Source organism: Mandrillus leucophaeus, unplaced genomic scaffold (genome assembly GCF_000951045.1).
Source record: "Mandrillus leucophaeus isolate KB7577 unplaced genomic scaffold, Mleu.le_1.0 Scaffold14, whole genome shotgun sequence".
Lineage (NCBI taxonomy): Eukaryota > Metazoa > Chordata > Mammalia > Primates > Cercopithecidae > Mandrillus > Mandrillus leucophaeus.
Genome location: NW_012101365.1, coordinates 1883125 through 1908334, shown reverse-complemented (window position 1 = coordinate 1908334; position 25210 = coordinate 1883125). Strand labels below are relative to the sequence as shown.

Here is a 25210-nt window from a genome sequence, read left to right as displayed (position 1 = left end):
TTTTTTGAGACGGAGTCTCGCTCTGTTGCCCAGGCTGGAGTGCAGTGGCACGATCTCAGCTCACTGCAACCTCTGCCTCCGGGGTTCAAACGATTAAAGCGATTCTCTTGCCTAAGCCTCCTGAGTAGCTGGGATTACAGGCATGCACCACCACACCCTGCTGATTTTTGTATTTTTAGTAGAGTGGGGTTTCACTATGTTGGCCAGGCTGGTCTCTAACATCTGACCTCAGGTGATCCACCTGCCTTGGCCTCTCAAAGTGCTGGGATTACAGGCATGAGCCACCACGCCTGGCCTGTCATTTCTTTTTAGTGCTCAGTAATGTTCCATTGTTTGGATGTACTACAGTTTATTCATTCACATATGGAAGAACATCTGTGTTACAAATTTTGGCTATTATGAATAAAGCTGTTACAAACATCTCTGCAAGTTTTTATATGGACATAATTTTCAAGTCTTTTGAGTGAATACGAAGGAGTCACATTGCTGAATCATATATATGAGTATGTTTAGTTTTGTAAGAAATGACCAACTGTTTTCCAAAGTGACTGTACCCAGTTTGCTTTCTACCAGCAGTGTGTGAGAGTTCCTGTTGCTCCACATCCACCCAGCGTTTGAGTACTTGTCCATGTTCTGAATTTTGGCCATTCTCTTAGGTGTGTAGTAGTCTTTCTTTCTTTTCTTAGGTGTATAATCATCCGTCCGTCCGTCCATCCGTCCTCCCTCCCCTGCCTCTCTCTTATTTTTTTTTAAGATAGTGTCTCACTCTTTTTGCTGCCCAGGCCGGACTGTAGTGGTGCAGTCATGGCTCTCTGCAGCCTCAACTTCCCAGGCTAAGGTGATTCTCCCACCTCAGCCTCCTGAGTAGCTGGGACTACGGGTGCACACCACCAAGCCCAGCTGATTTTTTTGTATATTTAGTAGAGACGGGGTTTTGCCATGTTGCTCAGGCTGTTCTCGAACTCCTGGGCTCAAGTCCACCTCGGCCTCCCAAAGTGTTGAGATTACTTTTAATGTCAAAACCACAATTTATTTTGCATCAATCTAATATTTTGTTTTATTTATCTATTTATTTATTTTTGAGAGAGAGTCTTGCTCTGTTGCCCAGGCTAGATTACGGTGGTGCAATCTCCAGTCACTGCAGCCTCCACTTCCTGGGCTCAAGTGATCCTCCTACATAAGCCTCCCAAGTAGCTGGGACTACAGACATGAGCTGCCATGCCTGGCTAATTTTTGTTTTGTTTTATAGGGATAGGATTTTTCCATGTTGCCCAGGTTGGTCTTGAACTCTGGGCTCAAGTAAGTTGCCTGCCTTGGCCTCCCAAAGTACTGGGATTACAAGTGTGAGCCACCTCACCTGGCCCATTGTTATTTTAATTTGCATCTCCCTGATGACATTATGCGGAAATCTTTTCATATGCTTATTTTGCCATTCATATGTCTTCTTTGATGAGGTTCTTTGGTCCATTTTTTAAACAGGTTAGTTTCTTACTGTTGAGTTTAAGGAGTTCTTTGTGTATTTTGAATAATAGTCCTTTATCAGATGTGTGTTTTGCAGCTATATTCTCCATGTCTGTGGCTTGTTTTTTCATTCCCTTGACATTGTCTTTTGCAGAGCAGAAAATTTTAATTTTAGTGCAGTCCGTCTTGTCAATTATTTATTTCATAGCTCTTGCCTTTGGTGTTGTGTCTAAGAAGACATCACTATACTCAAGGTCATATAGATTTTCTCTTGTGTTTTCTTCCAGGAGTTTTGTTTATTTTACATTTAGGTCCGTGACCCATTTAGAGTTAATTTTTTGTGAAGGGTGTAAGGTCTATACCTAGATTCATTGTTTTGCATGTGGATGTTCATTTGTTTCAGTACCATTGTTGAAAAGAATATTATTTCTCCACTGTATTGTCTTTGCTCCTTTGTTACGGATCAGTTAACTATATTTATATACTTTAGGGCCCTCCACTGTTCCATTGATTTATTGATTATTTTACCAATGCCATAGTCTTTTATTTATAGTAGCGTTATAATAAGTCTTGAGGTTGGGTTGTGTCAGTCTTCCAGCTTTGTTGTTCTTCTTCAATATTGTGTTAGCTATTCTGAGTCTTCTGCCTCTCTATGTAAACTTTAGAATCAGTTTGTCAATATCCACAAAATGACTTGCTGGAATTTTTACTGGGATTGAATTGAACCTGTAGACCAAGTTGGGAAGAACTTGGTCTAGACAATTTTGAGTCTTGACAATTTTGAGTCTTCCTGTCAATTATAATGGAATATCTCTCCATTTATTTAGTTCTTTGATTTTGCTCATTAGAGTTTTATAGTTTTCCTCATGTAGACCTTGTACATATTTTGTTAGACTTATACCTATGTATTTCATTTTTTGGTGCTGACGTAAATGATACTGTATTTCTAATTTCAAATTCCACTTGTTCATTGCATGTGTTTGAATTTGTTATATTAATCTTGTGTCTTGTAAACTTGCTATAATTGCTTATTAGTTCTTGGAGTGTTTTTTCAATTTGGATTTTATGCATAGATTATCATGTCATATATGAACAGTTTTATTTCTTCTCAACTTGTATACTTTTTATTTCCTTTTCTTGTTTGATTGCATTAGCTAGAACTTCCAGTATCACCATTACCTAAGACTTCCCAGATGTTGAAAAGGAGTGGTGAAAGAGAACATCCTTGTATTATTCCTGATTTTACAAGGGAAAGCATTGAGTTTTTCACCATTTGAGTATGATGTTAGCTGTAGGATTTTTGTAGATTTCTTTAACAAGCTGAAGAAATTTTCCTCCATTCATAGTTTACAGAGAATTTTGGTTTTTTGTTTGTTTTGTTTTGTTTTAAATCATGAATGGGTGTTGAATTTTGTCAAATGCTTTTTCTGCATCTGTTGATCTGTGACTTTTTTTCTTTAGCCTGTTGATGTGATGGGTTACTGAGGAGAAAACACACACTCAAACCCAAAATGTTTTTTATTTCTTTTTCTTTGAGACAGAGTTTCTCTCTTGTCACCCAGGCTGGAGTGCAGTGACACAGTCTTGGCTCACTGCAGCCTCCGCCTCCTGGGTTTAAGTGATTCTCCTACCTCAGCCTCCCGAGTAGGTGGGATTACAGGTGCTTGTCACCATGCCTGGCTAATTTTTTTGTATTTTTAGTAGAGACGGGGTTTCGCCATGCAGGCTGGTCTCGAACTCCTTACCTCAGGTGATCCACCTGCCTTGGCTTTCCAAAGTTCTGGGATTGCCGGCATGAGCCACCGCGCCCAGCCCCCAAAATGTTTTTTCTATTCTCTTACTCAACAACAATAATCTCAGAAGACTTATGTGACCACATGTGTTGGGGGGTTTTCCCCACACACCAAGCAAGCAGCTACTTCTGCATTGAACACCGTGGTGTCCTCCAGTTCAATTTTGGCACCATCTATAGCATCAGATTCCACTGGTTGAGGGCTCAGTCCCACTAGACCATCCCCAGTTTAGACACCAGTTGCAAGTCTAGGCCCTCTAGAACTTCTGACTGACCGGCTTGAAGTTTGGGTTCCTATGACCTCCTCTTTGGGTTTGATTAATTTGCTAGAATGACTCACAGAACTCAACCATTTACTTAGGCTTACTGGTGTATTATAAGGGATATTAGAAAGGATATAGATGAAGAAATACATAAAGCAAGGTATGGGAGAAGGGATGAGGAATTTTCATGCCCTGTCAGGGCATATTACCATCTAGGAACCTCTATGTGTTCAGCTATCAAGAAGCTATTTGGACCGAAACCTTTGGGTTTTTATGGAAGCTTCATTACATATGCAAGATTGATTAAGCCAAGCTGTTGGCCGTTGGTGATCAACTTAATCTTTAGCACCTCTCCCCTCCCCAGAGGTTGGGGTATAGGGCTGAAAGTTCCAACCCTGTAATCATGCCTTGGTCTTTCTGGTGACCAACCCCCATTTTAAAGATACCTGTGGGGCTGTCAGCCAGTAGTCAACTTGCTTACATACAAAAAGACTTGTTTTTAGAGATTCCAAGGATGTTACAAGTTGTATGTCAGGAAATGGGTTTAGAGGCCAAATATATGTTTTATAATGTCACAGCTTCATCAGTTGATTTTCAGATGTTGAACCTGCTTTGTATAACTCTCTTTTTTGTACATTATTGGATTTGATTTGCTAATATTTTGTTGAGGATTTTTGCATCATTGTTCACGAGAGATTGGTCTGTAGTTTTCTTTACTTATAATGTCCTTGTCTGGTTTTGGTATTAGGGTAATGCTGGCCTCGTAGAATGAGTTAGGAAGTGTTCCTTCTGCTTCTGTCCTCTGAAAGAGATGAGGCAGAAGGAACACTTCCTAACTCATTCTTTGAGAATTGGTTTAATTTCTTCCTTAAGTGTTTGGTAGAATTCATCAGTGAAGCCATCTAGGCCTAGTGCTTTCTCTTTTGGATGGTTATTAATTATTGATTCAGTTTATTTAATAGATACAGGCCTATTCAGATTTTCTGTTTCTTCTTATGTGAGTTTTGGCATATCGTGTCTGGTTTTTTTTTTTTTTTTTTTTTTGGAGATGAAATCTCACTCTGTCACCCAGGCTGGAGTACAGTGGCGTGATCTCGGCTCACTGCAGTCTCCGCCTCCTGGGTTCAAGCAATTCTCCTGCCTCAGCCTCCGGAGTACCTGGGATTTACAGGTGCCTGCCACCATGCCCGGCTCGTTTTTGTATTTTTAATAGAGACAGGGTTTCACCAGTGCTGGCCAGGCTGGTCTCAAACTCCTGACCTCAGGTGATCCGCCCGCCTTGGCATCCCAAAGTGCTGGAATTACAGGCGTGAGCCACCGCACGTGGCTGGCATATTGTGTCTTTTAAGGAATTAGTTCATTTCATCTAGGTTATCAAAATTGTAGTTCATAGTATGGTTTTATTATTCTTTTAATGTCCATGAGATATGTATTGATGTCACCTCTTTCATTTCTGTTGTTGGTAATTTATATACCTTCTCTTTTTTTCTTAATTAGCCTGACTAAGAGTGATTTGTTTTTTAACAAATTTGTTCACTGGATGATATTTAAAATTTACCATAATTAGGCCTGCCAAGGCCAGCATTACTCCCTTATTATTATTATTATTTGTTTATTTATTTATTTTTTTGGAGACAGAGTCTTCGCTCTGTCACCCAGGCTGGAGTGCAGTGGCGCTATCTCGGCTCATTGGAAGCTCCTCCTCCCGGGTTCACGCCATTCTCCTGCCTCAGCCTCCCGTGTAGCTGGGACTGCAGGCGCCCGCCACCGTGCCTGGCTAATTTTTTGTATTTTTAGTAGAGACGGGGTTTCACCGTGTTAGCCAGGATGGTCTTGATCTCCTGACCTCGTGATCTGCCCGTCTTGGCCTCCCAAAGTGCTGGGATTACAGGCGTGAGCCACCGCACCTGGCTGTAATTAAGCTTTAAGTGGCTGGGTATTACTGAGGCACAGCTAAGAGCATTTTTTTGATGGTCAGCAATACGAAGTTCTTTACGTCAAAAGGAACTGTCCTAGGCAGAAGATTTTTGCTCTATCCTAGCAAATCATAATTTATAAGTAAATGCAAATTTTCACATAAAAATTAATTCCAAAAGAGATTTGGGAGTGTTCACCCATGATTTTACGAAAAAAGTTTTTAACCCATATCAGCTTAAAAATTGCAACTTAATGGATGAACCTTGAGGATATTATGCTAAATGAAATAATCCAGTCACAGAAAGACAAATACTAATTGATTCTACTTATATGAAGTACCTAGAGTAGTCGAATTCATAGAGACCAAAAATAGAATGGTGGTTGCCAGGGAATCAAGGAGGGAGAAATGGGAAATAATAGATTCATATACAGAGTTTTAGTTTTACCAGATGATAAGTATTCTGTGAATGGATGGTGGTGATGGTAGCGTGACAGTATAACTATACTTATGCCGCAGAACTGTATGCTTATGATGGTAAATTTTATATTTTGTTTATCTTACCACAACTAAAAAATTACAAGTTAGGCTGGGCGCAGTGGCTCACGCCTGTAGTCCAGCACTTTGGGAGGCCGAGGTGGGTGGATCACTTGAGGTAAGGAGTTTGAGACCAGCCTGGCCAATATGGTGAAACCTCGTCTCTACTAAAAAATACAAAAATTAGCCAGGCATGGTGGCATATGCCTATAATCCCAGCTACTTGGGAGGCTGAGGCACGAGAATGGCTTGAACTGGTGAGGTGGAGGTTGCAGTGAACTGAGATTATGCCACTGAGCTCTAGCCTGGGCGACAGAGCAAGACTCTGTTTAAAAGGAAAAATGCAATGTGAGTATAGGAGTACATATTAGAATATCACAATAATATAAGAAATGTGGAAATGTTTAGGGTCGTTCTTTACATAAATATGATTGACTTATTTGGTGATCCTTATAATATGATTGACTTACTTGTTTAGAGGGAGGATTGAGTGCTGAGTGGAGGATGATTTGTGTTGAATGAGAGAGAACAGATAGGAAGAGGAAAAGAGAGAGAGAGAGAGTGTGTGTGTGTGTGTGTGTGTGTGTGTGTGTATGTATAAAAGTGGATAGCATTAGTGCTTCCAAGGGCTGAAACAAGAGTGGGGAGAATTTTAAAAAGTGAAACATGAGAATTCAAAAAAATAGGCAAAATGAGTGATGATTAATGTTCCAAGGCCCACAGACCTACTCCACTGCGTTATCAGCCAACATAGTTGGGTTGGATCATGGATATTACTGAAAAGTATGAAATCTCTTAAAAACAATCAAGATCTAAAGAGTTGGATTGTTGTTACTCAGAAGTGTGAATTATCTGAAAACAGGGTTCTAAAGAGGTAGTTTGTTCATTTCAATATCTAGCAAATAAATCTGTGTTTACAAAACATGAAATACCTGTAATAGCGTCTGAATCTTTAAGGGTGAAATATTACACGTCAGCCCCTTTATCTTTACTTCTTTCTTGAGGTCAGAGATCCTATGTCTTTTGTTTCAGATATTAGTAGCTGTAATTGACTCTTTTTTTTTTTTTTTGAGGCAGAGTCTTACTCTGTCACCCAGGCCGGAGTGTAATGGCGCAGTCTCAGCTCACTGCAACCTCCATCTCTTGGGTTCAAGAGATTGTCCTGCCTCAGCCTCCCAAGTAGCTGAGACTACAAGCATGGGCCACCATGCCCCCAATTTTTTGTATTTTTAGTAGAGATGGGGTTCGCCATGTTAGCCAGTCTGGTCTTGAACTCCTGACCTCAGGTGATCCACCTGCTTCAGCCTCCCAAACTTTGTGCTGGGATTACAGGCATGAGCCACTGCACCGGGCCTCAGTCTTTCACTTTTCGTTTTATGAAATGTCAGAATATATGCTAGATGACTTTTGGTAAACTGTATCTGTTTAAGTGACATGTAAATGTAAAAAAGCAACTTACTAGCCCTAGTCCCTGGAAACTTGATTTCTGTGTAACATACTTACGTAGTAAATAGAGTCATTCAACAAACATATATCAAGTGTTCTCTTCATGGCTTTGGTCTGGTAGGGTTCTGGGTTTCAGAGATAAGCCATAGTCATTACCTACAAATAAGTTAAATCTGAGAATAAAATTGGAGGGGCCAGACATGTAGTTAATTTTATAAATCACTGTCACATCAAAAATGGAAATGACCATTGGGCCCAGGCCCACCTTAACTAGTGGATTTAAGTGGTATTGTGGTTTAATTATATTCTGGGACCCATTACTCAGGGTGGAGGGTAAAGAGAAAGTGATGTGGTATGTTTTCTCCATTTATAAACTACTGACTGACTAATTTGTGTAGCCTTTTCTCATTTTCACTGGGAAAACTGGACAGTTAGGGAGATGATTGTCTTGCCCAGAATCACTATTTCTCAGGATAGAGGCTAGAAATCGGCTCTGCTGACTGCATCTATTGCACCTTCCTTCTTTATTGCATCTGTTTCTTAAACCTCCTTTAGAATAAAAGTCTCAGTTACTTGTGGAAGTCAGTTACACAGACATCTTACGGGATACTTTTCTTCTTGTGAAAATAGCATTTTTTCTCCTTTTTTCTTCTCCTTAAGACAGCAAATTATTATTCATAATTAATAAAGTTAGGGCCGGGCGCGGTGGTTCAAGCCTGTAATCCCAGCACTTTGGGAGGCCGAGACGGGCGGATCACGAGGTCAGGAGATCAAGACCATCCTGGCTAAAACGGTGAAACCCTGTCTCTACTAAAAAACACAAAAAACAAAAAACTAGCCGGGCGAGGTGGTGGGCACCTGTAGTCCCAGCTACTCGGGAGGCTGAGGCAGGAGAATGGCGTGAACCTGGGAGGCGGAGCTTGCAGTGAGCTGAAATCCGGCCACTGCACTCCAGCCTGGGCGACAGAGCGAGACTCCGTCTCAAAAAAATAAATAAATAAAAATAAAGTTTATAATCTTTATCAAAATGTAAGGGAAAGCTTCCTAACTTTCCTTTTTTGTTTTGTCTTGTTTTGTTTTTTTGGTGAGACAGAGTCTTGCCCTGTTGCCCAGGCTGGAGTGCAGTGGCGCGATCTCAACTCACTGCAGCCTCTGCCTTCTGGGTTCAAGCATTTCTCCTGCCTTAGCCTCCCGAGTAGCTGGGATTACAGGAATGTGCCACCACACCCAGCTAATTTTTTGTATCTTTATAGTAGAGACTGGGTTTCACCATGTTGGCTAGACTGGTCTCAAACTCATGACCTCATGATCCACCCTCCTCGGCCTCCCAAAGTGCTGGGATTAGAGGCATGAGCCACCATGCCTAGCCCTAATTTTTTATTTTTACAAAATGATTGTCCAGTTGCTTTTTAGCCTTATCTGACATAGATAAATGATTAAAGGTACTAGGTCCCAAAACAGTTCCGTTGACTTCCTTTGGGTGCACCATCAGTAGGTATTATCTATTTTGTGTTTTTACATCTGTGATCCTTTGATGAAACTGCTGTTTCATCATAACTGCTGTTTCTTTTTTTAGTTTTGCTTCATTATTCTTGTACTGGATATGTTTTGATAGTCTAAGTAGGTAATATCAGGTAACATCAAATGTATCATTTGGAGTTTGATTCTCTTAAGACATCCTTTTCCAGCTTTGGTCTTTCAGGTACGTTTTATTCGTTAATTTCTTGGCATCAAATTATACGGTCATCCTGACACGTTCTTTCCGGAAGAAGTATTTTAGTGTGTCTTATAGGTAAATTCTAAAATGATATTAGAGTATTTGGGCCTTTGGGTTGGATCACTTGAAATCTAATAATACAATTAATTTTTTAATGCAGATCTTTGATGGAAAACAGATTCCACAGAGAATGGTTGATGGATGGAATGCTTTTTTCTTTGATAAAACAGAAGAACTGGTAATTTTAAAATAGTCTTTATGTTCTAGAATGCTCACTGATATATGTTAACATTTGTATAATTTAATAATTTTACTTGGTTTTGCTGTCCGTATTTTGGATAGTACTGTATAGACATTGTTCATTTCATTTTTTTATATGTAGAAAAAACGTTTACCTTCACTTGGAAAGAACACAGAATCATTAGGGGAGCTTTGGTTGGGACTGCTTCGTTTCTATACTGAAGAGTTTGATTTCAAGGAATATGTAATTAGCATTCGGCAGAAAAAGCTGTTGACAACTTTCGAGAAGCAGTGGACTTCCAAGTGCATTGCAATTGAAGGTAATCATTTAAGCTGATATTAATTCAGGAGCAACCAAAATTTGGTCAAGGAAATTGAGGGGAAAACTGAAATACATTAGGATTTGGAAGATTCTTCTTCTAGATTTTTATCAGTTTTCATCCTTTAATCTGTAATTTTAGAGGAAGAATTTGCTGGTTTGTATAGTCTTAGTACATATAAGTATTAGACTTTGGCAATGACTTCTAAGTATATTTTTATGGTACAGTGAATATAATTCTTAATCATTGATGTATTTCTTTTATAGACCCTTTTGACTTGAATCATAACCTTGGTGCTGGAGTTTCTAGAAAAAGTAAGTTTTAAATATAGAGATTCTCTGATTTTAAAACTCTGACTCATTAATGTCTGCATCTTTATTGTTTTCTTCTTTCTTTAATAGTGACCAATTTCATCATGAAAGCATTTATCAATGGAAGGAAACTTTTTGGTACCCCTTTTTATCCACTCATTGGCAGAGAAGCTGTAAGTTTACATTATATGAATTGAGAATCTTTTCTTTTTTTAAGTAGAACAAGCAGCTTAATCCTGTTTCCAAACATGTTAGATACAGGGAAAGAGATGGTCATAGCTTTGTATATTTTTTCTTATTGCATAGTCCATAATGAGATATATGTTTTCCAAATTTTATTTGTTTAAACTATTTGTTAAATTCTGTCTTTTCCACTAGACTGTGAACCCCACGAAGACAGGATTCATGTCTGTAAGGTTCACCTTTCTATTTCCAGTACATACATAGTGTCTGGCGCATTGGATGTACCAAAGAAGCATTTGCTGAGTGAATGAGAATAGATAGTCAAGACTCTGGATTGTTGAATTTTAGGTGCTGCTCATTGTCCCTCTTTTATCTCCAGAAATCTTGATGAAAATGTACACATAGAAGACAAAACCAAAGAAATACTTTATTATTTGTTGGAGCTTCTCGGATTTTTGTATAGCTTTGGTAAGCTGAATTAGGTGGCATGGAACCGAGAAGTTTTCTTCTGCCTGAATTGGGTGGGCGAGTGTCACACATTCCTCTTGGTCTCACTCTGGTTTTTGGCCTGCTTTCTTATGGTTAGGGAGACTACAGGAAGTTTCAGCTTCAGAGCAAGAGACTTAGAAGAAATCTCAAGAAATAGAACAAATGTATTAGGGTTCTCTTAGAGGGACAGAGCTAATAGGATATATGTATCCTATTAAATATATACACAGACACACACACACACACATATATATATATAGGAGTTTATTAAGTATTAACTTACATGATCACAAGGTCCCATAATAAAGTGTCTGCAAGCTGAGGGGCAAGGAGAACCAGTCCAAGTCCCAAAACTGAGTAACTTGGAGTCCGACATTTGAGAGCAGGAAGCATTCAGCACGGAAGAAAGATGTAGGCTGAGAGGCTAGGCCCAACTTGCCTTTTCACGTTTTTCTGCTTGCCTTGTATTCACTGGAAGATGATTAAATTATGGCCACCAGATTAAGGGTGGATGTGCCTTCCTCAGCCCACTGACTCAAATGGTAATCTCTTTTGGCAACACCCAACAGACACACCTAGGATTAGTAGTTTGTATGCTTCAGTCCAGTCAAATTGACATTCAGTATTAACCATCACAACAAACATGCATTTACATTGCATCGTGAATGTTCTTGAACTTGTTCAGTCCAATTTCAGGTGTCTTCTTTCTTGGGGGTAGAATAAGAAAAGCAGAGAGAAGTCTTATTTTCCCTTGAAGCACTGGTTTTCAGATACTTTTATTTTCTAGCCTCTTATGGGGTGATGATAATTACAATGGAGACAAATAAAATAAGAGTAAAATTTGAAAATGTAAAAAAATATAAAAACAAAATGACTGAAAAAAGGAAAACCTAACAATTTTTTTTTTGAGACGGAGTCTTGCTCTGTCACCAGGCTGGAGTGCAGTGGCACGATCTCAGCTCACTGCAACCTCCGCCTCCTGGGTTCAAGTGATCCTTCTGCCTCAGCCTCCTGAGTAGCAGGGACCACAGGCGCCCGACACCACGCCCAGCTAAGTTTTATATTTTTAGTAGAAGCGGGGTTTCACCATGTTGACCAGGATGGTCTCAATCTCCTGACCTCATGACCCACCTGCCTTGGCCTCCCAAACTGCTGGGATTACAGGCGTGAACCACTGCATTTGGCCTAATTTGACTAATATTTTAATTGAAATAGAAACAGTGAAAAACAGACCAAAACACATATTATGATACACTGATAAAGCATTTTACCTGAGAATTGTGAGGAATCCAACTGTGTTTATATATGCATATGTTCAGTAGGAACCTCACAGTGTTGCATGCAGTCAGACCTTTTTGTTTATTTTTGTTTTTTTGATACAGGATCTTGCTCTCATCCCCAGGCTGGAGTGCAGTGGTACGATCATAGCTCACTGCAGCCTTGGACACCTGGGCTCAAGTGGTCTTCCTGCCTTTGCCTCCTAAAGTTCTGAGATTTCAGGCATGAGCCACCATGCTCAGCCCCATGTAGTGACCTTTTTTTTTTTTTTTGAGATGGAGTCTCACTCTTGTTCCCCAGGCTGGAGTGCAGTGGCGCAATCTCAGTGCACTGCAGCCTCTGCCTCCCAGGTTCAAGTGATTCTCCTGCCTCAGCCTCGCAAGTAGCTGTGATTACAGGCATATGCCACTACGCCCAGCTGATTTTGTATTTTTACTAGAGACGGGGTTTCGCCATGTTGGTCAGGCTGGTTTTGAACTCCTGACCTTAGGTGATCCACCCACCTCAGCCTCCCGAAGTGCTAGGATTACAGGCGTGAGCCACTGTGCCTGGCCGAGACTTTTTAGTAGAATACTAAATTAGAGTCCTCGGTAAACTGGAAGCGTGCCCATTTTAGTTTATGCATACAAATTTTTAGTAATTCTTAATAATGCAATTTATTATAATTACATACAGATGTCAAAATCTTTGATCTTGAATGCCATTTGGGGCCTAGCAGAAGGGGCCCATGAGTCTGCTAATCATTTTTTGATTTACTTTATTCTCTTTCAAAAGTCACTATATAGTATTCCATAATTTGGATATACTAGTTTATCTAACTCCTTGTGATGGACATTTAGGTTATCTTCCTTGTATCAGTGTTACAACTTACACAGGTTGAGCATCCCAAATCTGAAGCCTGAAACTTATTGAGCACTGACATGACCCTCAAAGAAAATGCTCATACGGAGCATTTGAGATTTCAGATTTTCTGATTTGGGATGCTCAGCTGGTATAAATATAATGCAAGTATTCCAAAATCCGAAACACTTCTGATCTCAAACATTTCGGATAAGGGATACTCAACCTGTATGGTCGAAAATATCCTTGTACATAGTCTTTCATGCTTATACTTCATACCTATTTCACTCCTAGTTACTGAGATTATAACAGTATGCAAGATAGATTTGCCTTATTTCCCTAAATTAATGAAAGATAAAGATAAGTATATTTCATGTTCTTTCATCTTTCTTGTTCTTTCAGTTATTTTTCTACATCATTATATTCTCCTATATGTTGACCCATTTTGTCCATATCCATCAGCTGTCTTCTGTCATTTTTCTTCCCCATTTAACTTAGATTTTCTCTGCTCTCTAGCATATACTGTTGGTGGTGGGTTTTTTTTTTTTTGTTTTTTGTTTTTGTTTTTGTTTTTTTGAGATGGAGTCTCACTCTGTCACCCATGCTGGAGTGCAGTGGTGCTATCCCAGCTCACTACAGCCTCTGCCACCCAGGTTGAAGCAATCCTCCTGCCTTGGCCTCCCTAGTAGCTGGGTTTACAGGTGCAGCCACCATGCCCAGATAATTTTTATATTTTTAGTAGAGACAGGGTTTTACCACGCTGGCCAGACAGGTCACAAACTCCTGACCTCAAATGATTGCTCACCTTGGCCTCCCAAAGTGCTGGGATTACAGGTGTGAGCCACTGTGCCTGGCCATCTAACATATACCTTGAATTCCTTTGTGCTGCAGTCCTTCCTGTGCACTCTTCTGTATTGTGCCTTATATGAACTCAGCTATCCATCATGTGCCTGTCCTTGGGTAGCTGTACACTAATGGAAAAAAGTCAAAATGCTAGACAGTTTTAAGTATATAGTACAGTCATAAACATTTACTAGCCTCAGCTGGACTTTCAGTACTGTGTGACAGTCATATTTGTTTAGTTACCTTTAGCTCCTATTCTGTTAGAACTATTTCAAATTTACCTATTTTACTCAAAATGCAGTATGTTGACCGGGTGTGGTGGCTCACATCTGTAATCCCAGCATTTTGGGAGGCTGAGGCGGGCAGATCACAAGGTCAGGAGTTCGAGACCAGCCTGGTCAACGTGGTGAAACCCTGTCTCTACTAAAAATACAAAAAAATAAAAAATAAAAAAAAAATAACCGGGAGTGGTGGTGCGTGCCTGTAGTCACAGCTTGGTTGAGGCAAGAGAATCGCTTGAACCCGGGAGGCGGAGGTTGCAATGAGCCGAGATTGCGCCATTGCACTCCAACCTGGGTGACAGAGTGAGACTCTGTCTCAAAAAAAAAAAAAGAAAAAAAAAAAAAAAGAAGTGCTGTATGCCCTGCACTTTGTCCACCTTTTACCTCTGCCCTTCTCACTCCAGTGGATGCTTTTCCTCTGAGACAGTACATAGTATCAAATAAGTAGTCCTTTAGCTTTCTGCTACTAGATCTATAAGCTTTCTGCTACTAGATCTATAAATCTACCTGCATCTGTAGGTATCTCTCCTTTATGAAAGATTAGTTCTTACATATGTACTCTAGATTATTCTGTCTACTCTGAATCTTCATCTGTGAAAAGCGTTTTCAGTTAAAATACATAAAATGTCTTTGCAGATGAACATTTACAGATGAACAATTGCTCTCAGTTTTAATGATAGGGAACACTAACTTTGAACCCTAATTGAGTGAACTGAACTATCATCTGCCTCCAAAATAATTCTATTCTTCTTAGTAGTAAACTTATATTACAGAAGATTATATCTAATTATTACTATTAGCATATTTAACATTTCTTCAATACATTTTTTTATGGAAATTTGCTTTCTCTCATTATGTAAGTACCTATATTACATCTTTAATTTTGTCACAACACCTAAAAGATGTACTACCTGACTCTTTACAGAGTAAATTTGCTGGCCTCAGGTGTAGGCCACCCTAACTGGGGTGGAAGGATAGAGAAAAGTGGATTCAAGAGATATTCAGCAATAGAATGTATACAACTTGGTCATTAATTAGAAGTGATGGATGAAAGAGAACAAGTTCAGGACGCTTCTTAGGTTTCTGTCTTAAGCAGCTGGGTGAATTAAGACCTTTATGTTGTCCTGGCAAAAAATAGGATGATTATTTTAATTAGCTACATTGATTTATCAATAGTGATGAAGAATTGTATCTTTTGTCTTTAAAAAAAAAAAAAACAGGATGGGCATGGTGGCTCATGCCTGCAGTCTGTTACTTTGGAAGGCCAGGTCAGGAAGATCGCTTGAGGCCAGGAGTTCAAGACCAGCCTGACCAACACAGCGAGATGCTGTCTCTAAAAAACCAAATAAAACCAAACCAAACAGCTTCATTGGAATAGAGTTCACATTATATACAACTCATTGTGCAATTCAGTGGTTTTTAATATATATATACAGGATTGTGCAACCATCCCCACAATTTAATTTTAGAACATTTTCATCTTCTCTAAAATAAACCCTTGTCCTCATTAGCAGTCAGTTCTCATTCCCTCTCTTCCCCTCTTCTCAAACCACTAATCCACTTTTTGTCTCTGTAGATTTGCCTATTTTGGACATTTCATATAAGTTAAATGATATGATATGTAACATTTTGAAACTGGCGTCTTTCGTTTAGCATGGTGTTTTCAAGGTTCCTTTATGCTGTACCATGTGTCAATACTTCATTCCCTTTTATGGCTGAAAAATACTCCATTTTATGGATACACTACATTTCATTGTCCATTCATCAGTTGTTGGACATTTGAATTGTTTCTACTTTTTGGCTATTATGAATAATGCTGTTGTGAATATTTGTGTGCAAATTTTTGTGAGAATATATGTTTTTATTTCTCTTGGTATATACTTAATAGTGTAATTGCTGTGTCATTTTGATAAATTTATGTTTAACTTTTCAAGGAACTGTTTTCTAAAGTGGCTGTGCTACTTTACATTCCCACCAGCAATACATATGTGTTCTGGTTTTTCTACATCCTCACCAATACTTGTTATTGTCTTTTTAAAGCTATAGCCGTCCTATTGGGCGTGTCTCGTATACTTTTATCCTTGAGTTTAGGTAAATGTGAAAACAGCTAAGTGGACGTGTTCTCTTGCCTTCCAGAAGGATGGACACCATTAGGACCAACTAGTCTTTGTGACAGCGCAAAACTAAGCTAAAGTTTAGAAGGATAAGCATGGTGCAAAGATAAAGCAGAAAAAAGTCTGGTTCTAAGACTTGGGAAAATTATTTACTTCTTTTTAGTTCCCTACCTTTTTTTTTAGGTCTGTTCCTCTTTACATAATACATGTTACGTGTTCTTAAAAAGTTGTATTAAATCCAATCATATTTCACATAAACCAGAGAATTGCTTTTTTTGTTGTTGTTATTTACTTATTTTTAGTTTTTGGAGACAGAGTCTCGCTACTTCATCCAGGCTGGAGTGCAGTGGCTGTTCATAGGCACAGTCATTATGTACTACAGCCTCAAACTCCTGGCCTTGAGTGGTCCTCCCATCTTAGCCTCCTGAGTAGCTGGGACTACAGACTTTTTTTGTCTCGCTGTGTCACCCAGACTGGAGTGCAGTGGCACGATCTTGGCTCACTGCAACCTCCACTTCCTGGATTCAAGCAGCTCTCCTGTCTCTTCCTCCTGAATAGCTGGGACTACAGGCACACACCACCATGCTCAGCTAATTTTTGTGTTTTTAGTAGAGACGGGGTTTCACCATGTTGGCCAGGCTGGTCTCGAACTCTTGACCTCAGGTGATCCCTCCGCCTCGGCCTCCCTAAGTGTTGGGATTACAGGCATGAGTCACTGCACCCAGCCTACAGGCAATTTTGTACAGAGAATAATTCCTTTCCAAAAGTAGCCCAATATAGCAGAAAGCATGAGTTTTGTTGTGAGATGGACTTAGCTCTACATCTTTTATCTGAGACTTAACCTATTTTTTTCTATGGGCAAATGACTTGAACTCCTGAATCAGTTTTCCCATCTGTAAAACGAGGATGAAAGTAATATCTGCTTTATTGAGATTTTTCTTATTCATCTGTAGCATCTTTGTGTAAGGATGTAACTTGGTTAGTACTATTAGCAACTGTGATGATGATGATTGTGAATCTTATTTTCATATCATGGGTTTTACTTACAGTGAAACATTTGTTGCTGTTATTTTCTTTGTAAAAATAAACCATGTTTGCATCTTGGTCTTCTTTCCATTTGGATTCAAAAGTTTTATAGTGATTCCTCCTAGTAAAATTGCATTTTCTCCCTAGGAGTACTTCTTTGATTCCAGAGTATTAACAGATGGAGAACTGGCTCCCAATGATAGATGTTGCCGTGTGTGTGGAAAAATAGGCCACTACATGAAAGACTGCCCTAAAAGGAAAAGGTTGGCAAATGAATATATATCAACATTTTGAGGAAAATAAATGAGAGGCCAATTTGTAGCTATAATTATGTTCAGAAATGTTTAAGTGAGAAAGTTTAGGGTATTTAATTATACCTAAGGTAAATGTTCATTTGAGTGGAATTTTGTAGTAGGGTAAGATTTGTATGTGGTATAATAGTATCTTCTAACATTCATTTGTTCATTTATTCATTAATTCACTCAGTTTTTTGTTGTTGTTGTTTTTGTTTTTGTTTGTTTTTTGAGATGGCGTCAAGCCCTGTCGCCCAGGCTGGAGTGCAATGGCGTGATCTCGGCTCACTGCAACCTCCGCCTCCTGGGTTCAAGTGATTCTCCTGCCTCAGCCTCCCAAGTAGCTGAGATTACAGGCGCGCACCATGAAGCCTGGCTAATTTTTAGTATCTTTAGTAGAGACGGGGTTTCACCAATGTTGGCCAGGCTGGTCTCAAACTCCTGACTTGGTGATCCACCGCCTTGGCCTCCCAAATTGCTGGGATTACAGGCGTGAGTCACCGTGCCAGCCAGTTTTGTCTTTTTTTTAATGAAGAAGCATTTATTGACACCAACTATGCGTTGGGAACTGTTCTAGGAGAAATAAAAGTGACCAAGACATTGGGTTCTTGCTGAGGATCTCACAGTCATGCAAACTGATAATTAAAATACAGTTAATGGAATTCTTGAGATATATACTGTGAGCTATACTTACAGATCTTGGGGAATGTACATCTTCTATACTCCCTCAAAATACATCTACGAATTATAGTCTCCCAGGTTCTATATACTGTAGTAGGTCAGGAAGATCTCTTTCTTTTGTAAAACTAATATAAAAACTTGGAACTTTTGAGACAGAACAAACTTCCAGTTTCCATCACTGCTGTTTACTGACTATTAAATTTAGTCAAGACACTTACCTTCTCTAAGTCTCAATTTCTTTTTGAAACCAGAGATAATAAATATCAACCTCTAAGGATTGTTAAAGGTTTAAAAATTTGGTATTTTAAGAAATTTAATATAACGTTGTTTTACAAAACTACTAGAAAACCCAGTTCCTGCCAAAGGAGCAGGTATGCCATAATGTTTGTTCCCTTGCCTTCAAAAAGACGCATGAAATGGTGGGCATGCTAGTCCTTTTATTATCGTGAGAGTCCTGCATAGTTTAGTTTGTTCTGTGACTCACTTAATTTACAAGTCCCTAGCCCCACATTATTGGTATCAGCAGTTTACTGTTTAGACTAAAGAAGAAAGACAGTGAAGAAGAGAAGGAAGGGAATGAAGAAGAGAAAGATTCTCGAGATGTTCTTGACCCCCGAGACCTCCACGACACTCGAGACTTTAGAGACCCCAGAGACCTCAGATGTTTTATATGTGGAGATGCTGGACATGTACGAAGGGAGTGCCCAGAGGTGAAGCTGGCCCGTCAGAGGAATAGCAGTGTGGCAGGTAAATAGAAAAGACCAAACATAGTTTCTGGTAGAAACGAAGTCATTTATGTTGCTTGCATGCTGAAGGACCTTAATTCCTCTCTATTGCAAACCTAATTGTATGATTTTGGACCTTACAATTTCTTAAAGAGATAAAATTTAGACAATGAGGCGTTTACTTTGAATAGTACTTGGGTAAGTTCATTATCAAGGTCTCCACAGTCTGTTATATTCAGTTATCTCCCTTTAAGTATTCTTTGGAGGGTTTTTTTTTTTTTGAGACAGAGTCTTGCTCTTGTTACCCAGGCTGCAGTGCAGTGGTATGATCACAGCTCACTGCAGCTTTGACCTCCTGGACTCAAGTGATCCTCCCACCTCAGCCTCCCGAGTACTAGGATTACAGATATGAGCCACTGCACCCAATCATAAAGTATTTCTGAAATAAATCTGTTGTCTCCTTTAGAAAAGCAGATGACATTTGTTCTTGTTTCTAGGATCAGTGTATTTTTTTTCTTGATCTGCTAGATTGAAAAATGGCTTTTGAAAGTAGCTCAGTTGCTACAAGTCCTTCACTAATATACTCAAGGTTTAAAAGTCTAAGTTTATAGAATTGCAGAGATATTTGAGATTCTTTTACATAAGAAGGGAGTTTATTTATTGTCATTTCTCTGCTACTTTCCTTATCTGTTGATTTTCTTTGTGATGCCTTCTCTTAGCAGCCCAGCTGGTCCGCAACCTTGTAAATGCTCAACAGGTGGCTGGTTCAGCTCAGCAACAGGGTGATCAGTCCATAAGGACTAGACAGTCCTCAGAATGTGTAAGTACTCTGCCTGTGAATGTGTTAGTCTTGACTGATGATAGCAGTATCTTTAATGTGTTTTCTCTCAGACTGGCAAATACAATCTTCCAGATTACATGGTGCTTTGTATATATGTCCTTGCTAGGCACATAAGGTGGAGTGAGCATTCCTTTTGGAATAATGTAGATTTGGGTTTCTGTCTACAGAGAAGCTACTTAATTTACATGAGCCTACTCTTCAGTTGTACGATAACTACCTAATAAGATGGATTAAAAATAAGGTAATGACTTTGAGGTTTCAGACTTTGCTTAGTGGAAAAATATCAGTACCATTAATAAAAATAGACATAAAAATTGAGATGTTTTAGGCATTTAGTGTTGTTAGGTCAATATGTACATGGCATTTTGCTTGCATGAAACTTCTGTCTTCTCATAGCTTGACCTGTGGATACCTAGTGAAATACACCCTGTAAAAAAACAGTATTGAATGAGAATTTAGACTCATAAGTTTATTTTACTATTTTTTCTTTAAGAGGGAGTCTCGCTCTGTTGCCTAGGCTGGAGTGCAGTGGCACATTCTTGGCTCACTGCAACCTCCTCACCCCTGGGATCACGTAATTCTATCTCCATCTCCTGAGTAGCTGGACTGCAGGCAACGCTACCACGCCCGGCTAATTTTTGTATTTTTAGCAGGGGTGGGATTTCACCATATTGGTCAGGCTGGTCTTGAACTCCTGACCTCAGGTCATCCACCTGCCTCGGCTCCCCACAGTGCTGGGATTACAGGTGTGAGCCGTTGTGCCCAGCCCAGACTCATAAGTTTAATATTAAGTTTGCTGAGTTGCTCTTAACCTTTGTATAAATCTATATTCACCTTGTACTTCTTAATAATTACTCTAAATAACACTCTAAATCTGACATAATGTTCAGTGCTTTACACTTAGCAAATTTAATCCTGCGAGTGGCCAAGTGAAGTGGTAGGTATTAGTATCATCAAATTTTACAAACTGGGAAACTGAGAATAAGAGAGTATAAAAATCAAACCGAGGTCTTTCTAGCGTCAAATCTGTTAACTGTTTAACATGCTAAATCTAATGTGATTTGTGTTTTAGAAAAAACTTTCAAGTATTCGAAGAGTATTAGGGAGAATCTTTGGAAAACATTTAGGAAATTTTCCACCCTCATCTCAAACACTTGAATACCTATTATGTGCCTGATACTTTCATAAACAACAATAATCACATTTAGTGTAGTTAACATTTGTTGAGTGTAAACTATGTGCTTATACATGCATTCATTCTTTATGATTATAAAATATTTCAAAAGTACAGAAAAGTATAGAAAGTAAATCTCTATCATTACCAAGCTTTAACAGTTTTTAACATTGTTATTTTAGCTTTATTAAAAAATTACCCTCAGTTGAAACCCCTGTACATTCTTCTTCGATCCCATTCCTATCTTAAAAGCTTCTTTATCATCCTTCCGTTGTTACAGAAATGTGTCTGCTATCTTGAACTTGGTGGTTATATGTTCCACATGCATTGTTCAGTTAATCTTCTCAAAAACCTAAGGCAAATTCTGATTATACTTTACAGGTAAAGAAACCGAGGTTCAAGTTCCTTGCCTGACTTCAATAGACACTTGGAATCGGAACGTGAACCCTCAGGCTCTCTGTCAGCAAAACTTACGCTCTAACCACTTTTCTGTGCTGTCCTAATTTTCGTTTTATGCCGCTAGTCCTCACTTTTCTCTCACCTGTGCTTTCGGAAAGAGTCTGTCTAATGGACACTACTACTCTTATGTCTAACAAAGCACTGCAACATGTCTAAAATATAGTTAATCTTTCCTTCCAACCCCTAGGACTTGCTTCTTCCTCCTGTGTTTTATATCTCGTTGAATGATCCCATTTTCTGTCTAATTTCCAAAACTTTTCCCTTTCCTTCAACCTTTGTATTCAGTCACTAAGTCCTGTTGTTTCTGCCTTTGAAAAAGCTAGGTGTGGTGGCTCACTCCTGTAATCCCAGGACTTTGGGAGACTGAGGTGGGCGGATCACTTGAGGTCAGGAGTTTGAGACCAGCCTGACCAACATGGTAAAACCCCATCTCTGCTAAAAATACAAAAAATTAGCTGGGTGTAGTGGCAGGCAACCTGTCGTCCCAGCTAGTTGGGAGACAGGCAGGAGAATCGCTTGAACCCAGGAGGTGGAGATTGCAGTGGGCGGAGATTACACCACTGCACTCCAGCCTGGACAACACTGAGACTATCTCAAAAAAAAAAAAAATCTCACAGCCATTTGCTTCCCTCTATCCCTGTTTATATTTCCTTAGCCTAGGCTACTATCATCTCAGGACTGCTTTATTATAGCAGCCTCCTAATCGGTTTCAACAACCTTTTAATTTTTACCTATTTATTCATTCATGCAATTGTGAGACAGGGTCTTGCTCTATTGCCCAGACTGGAGTGCAGTGGCACAATCACAGCTCACTGCAGTCTCGACCTCCCAGGCTCAGGTGATTCTCCCATGTCAAACTCCAGAGTAGCTGGGACTAGAGGCACGCACCACCACCCTTGGCTAATTTTTGTATTTCTTGTAAAGATGGGATTTCGACATGTTGCCCAGGCAGGTCTCAAACTGTTGAGCTCAAGTGATCTGCCTGCCTCAGCCTCTGAAAGTGCTAGGATTACAGTCTTGAGCCACTGTTCCTGTTCTCTCATCAGCCTTTAAAAAAAAAAAAATTCTCTATTTTATTCTTATTAAACCAGAATAATCTTTCTAAAGTTCAGATTGATCATGTTCCTTACCTGTTTAGAACCCTTCAGTGGTTTACCACTGCACATAGGATATAGTCTACATTACAAGGCTTGTAAGACACTTCATTGTGTTGCCCCTGTTTAGCTCTTCAGCCTCAGCCATTCCCCTGCATTATACTCCAGTAATATTAAACTTCTTTCAGATTCCAATTACCTTAAAAAGCCACGTATTTTCATACCTCTAGACCTTCAATCATATTGAACACTCTTCCTCTCCCCTTATCTCTCCCTTCTTGTATCAGACTGATTTCTGTTTACCCTGAGTCTCAGTTAAAAGGTCACTTTTTCTGGGAAGCTTTCTTTGATTTCTCTTCTCCCCTTCTCCCAAAGTGGCTTTAGGTGTTCTGCTCTGGGATTTCATTATATAGTTGACCCTTGAACAAAGCAGGTTTGAACTGCGTGGGTCTACTTATACATAAATTTTTCGCAACAGATTGTGGTTGGAAAATACAGTATTCCCAGGATGCAAAATCCAAGTATTCAGAGATCCAACTTTTTGTATATATGGGTTCTGTAGGGCTGACTGTGGGACTTGAGTACAGGAGGATTGTGGGGGTCCTGGAACAAATCCCCTGCATATCCTGAGGGACAGCTGTACACTATACATTCTTTATCATAATACTCGTTATACTTACTGTGATTGCTTATGTAATCTTTATCTGCTCCCCTCCTTACCCCCTTAAACATTGAGCTCCATCAGGGCATACTTGTTGGTATTACATTTTTATTACCTAGAACAATACTCAGTACATAATTGATACAGGAAATACTTGTTGAGGGACTGAATGAAAGTGACTATGAGATATTTAGATGGAAGACTTGAGTTTGCAGTGGGAAGTATGTGTTCTGCATGATGGGAACTGTGTCTGGGCTCTCTTTTCTTTGGACAATACAAAGATTTGTGAGGCAATACCTACTTGAGAAGGGGGTTTGAGTACCTTGGGAAAAACTCATTATTTGTTATGATATACATCATAAAGTTCTGTTTTATAAAGTTTTTAATTTTGTATTTTATCTCTACTTTTATAAAATTAAGATGTTTATAACTTAATTTTAAAATGTGTGTGTGGTTTTTTCTGCAGTCTGAATCACCATCTTATTCTCCTCAGCCTCAGCCATTTCCACAGAACTCTTCCCAGTCAGCTGCTATTACCCAGCCTTCATCTCAGCCAGGATCCCAGCCTAAGCTTGGCCCACCTCAGCAGGGAGCCCAACCTCCCCATCAGGTCCAGATGCCACTGTATAACTTTCCCCAGTCACCACCAGCTCAGTATTCTCCCATGCACAATATGGGATTGTTGCCAATGCACCCTCTCCAGATCCCTGCCCCATCCTGGCCCATCCATGGCCCAGTGATCCACTCTGCACCAGGCAGTGCCCCCAGCAATATTGGCCTGAATGATCCCAGCATCATCTTTGCACAGCCTGCTGCCAGACCTGTGGCAATCCCTAACACGTCTCACGATGGACACTGGCCCCGTACTGTGGCTCCGAATTCCCTGGTGAACAATGGTGCCGTGGGGAATTCAGGTAATCCTTCCTTTTCTTTTGTATCTGTCTGTAGAAACAATGTGAGGAAAAAGAAGGAAAGCAGTATTTGTGGAGGGACAGTACAGGATTAGATAAAGATTAAGAATATGAACTCTGGATTCAGACTGCCTGGATTTGAATCCTGGCCCTGCCATTTATTATGTAGTATGGGCAATTACTTAATCTCTTTGTGCATTGGTTTCATCTGTAAAATAGGCCATCTAACTCACAGGGATGTTGTAAATGTTAAATGATGTGTAACACACGTAAATGTTAGCTATTATTTTAGTATTTAAAAAAATTTTCACTGCCACCCTGTTTGGTGTATTATTTATTATACAGTTGATGAAATTGGAGAGTTAAGTAACTTAACTGTCTTACTGTCACGGTTAATAATGGTAGGTTGGCCTGGCATGGCGGCTCATGCCTGTAATCCCAGCACTTTGGGAGGCTGAGGCAGGTGGATTACCTGAAGTCAGGAGTTTGAGACGAGCCTGGCCAGCATGGTGAAACCCCATCTCTAGTAAAAATACAAAAATTAGCTGGGCGTGGTGGTGGGCGCCTCTAATCCCAACTATGTGGGAGGCTGAGGCAGGAGAATCACTTGATCCCAGGAGGCGGAGGTTGCAGTGAGCCGAGATTGCGCCATTGCACTCCAGCCTGGGCAACAGAGCAGAAGTGTCTCAAAAAAAAAGACCAAGGAAACCAAAAAAATTTATAGTAATGGTAGGTCCAAGACTTAAACTAATTTCTTTGTTCAAAACTGTGCTGCCGCGCACCCTAGACACTATTACTTCTCAGTAAGGAACAATTCTTTAAAAAAGAAAAAAGCATTAATAGCATTTTAAAAATATTTTTTTTCTGATATCTAAGTAATACATGTTCATTATAGAGTATTTGAGAAATAAATCATCTGTCTCAATTCCTAGACATAAATACTAAGGAATATTTTGGTGTATTACCATTCAGTCATTTTTTTTTAATTGCCTATTTAAGAAAATAGTTGATACGTGCTGTAAATCTAGTTTTATATCCAGCTTTAAGATATACATACACACACACACACACATATATGCATATGCATATACTTACACACTTACACATATACACACAGGCTGGCATGGTGGCTTACGCCTGTAATCCCAGAACTTTGGGAGGCTGAGGTGGGCAGATCACTTGAGGCCAGGAGTTTAAGACCAGCCTGGCCAACATGGCAAAACTCTTGTCTCTATTAAAAATACAAAAACTAGCCAGGTGTGGTGATACATGCCTGTAATTCCAGCTACTCAGGAGGCTGAGGCGGGAGAATCAC

At 39.6% G+C, this 25210-nt stretch overlaps 1 protein-coding gene across 3 annotated transcripts in view; it reads left to right on the top strand.

Annotated features, from left to right (window-relative positions):
- The window catches only part of ZCCHC11 (zinc finger, CCHC domain containing 11), a 100040-nt gene that overhangs the window by 68337 nt on the left and 6493 nt on the right, over positions 1-25210 (top strand). For 2 of the 3 annotated variants that reach the window (XM_011973769.1, XM_011973768.1), the window contains exons 20-27: positions 9292-9369; positions 9514-9691; positions 9958-10005; positions 10093-10175; positions 17204-17319; positions 18554-18777; positions 19475-19575; positions 23451-23898. In XM_011973769.1, the coding sequence (XP_011829159.1) occupies positions 9292-9369; positions 9514-9691; positions 9958-10005; positions 10093-10175; positions 17204-17319; positions 18554-18777; positions 19475-19575; positions 23451-23898 (1276 nt within the window). The remainder of the gene's footprint in view (positions 1-9291; positions 9370-9513; positions 9692-9957; positions 10006-10092; positions 10176-17203; positions 17320-18553; positions 18778-19474; positions 19576-23450; positions 23899-25210) is intronic. The other variant, XM_011973770.1, reaches the window with a different exon arrangement.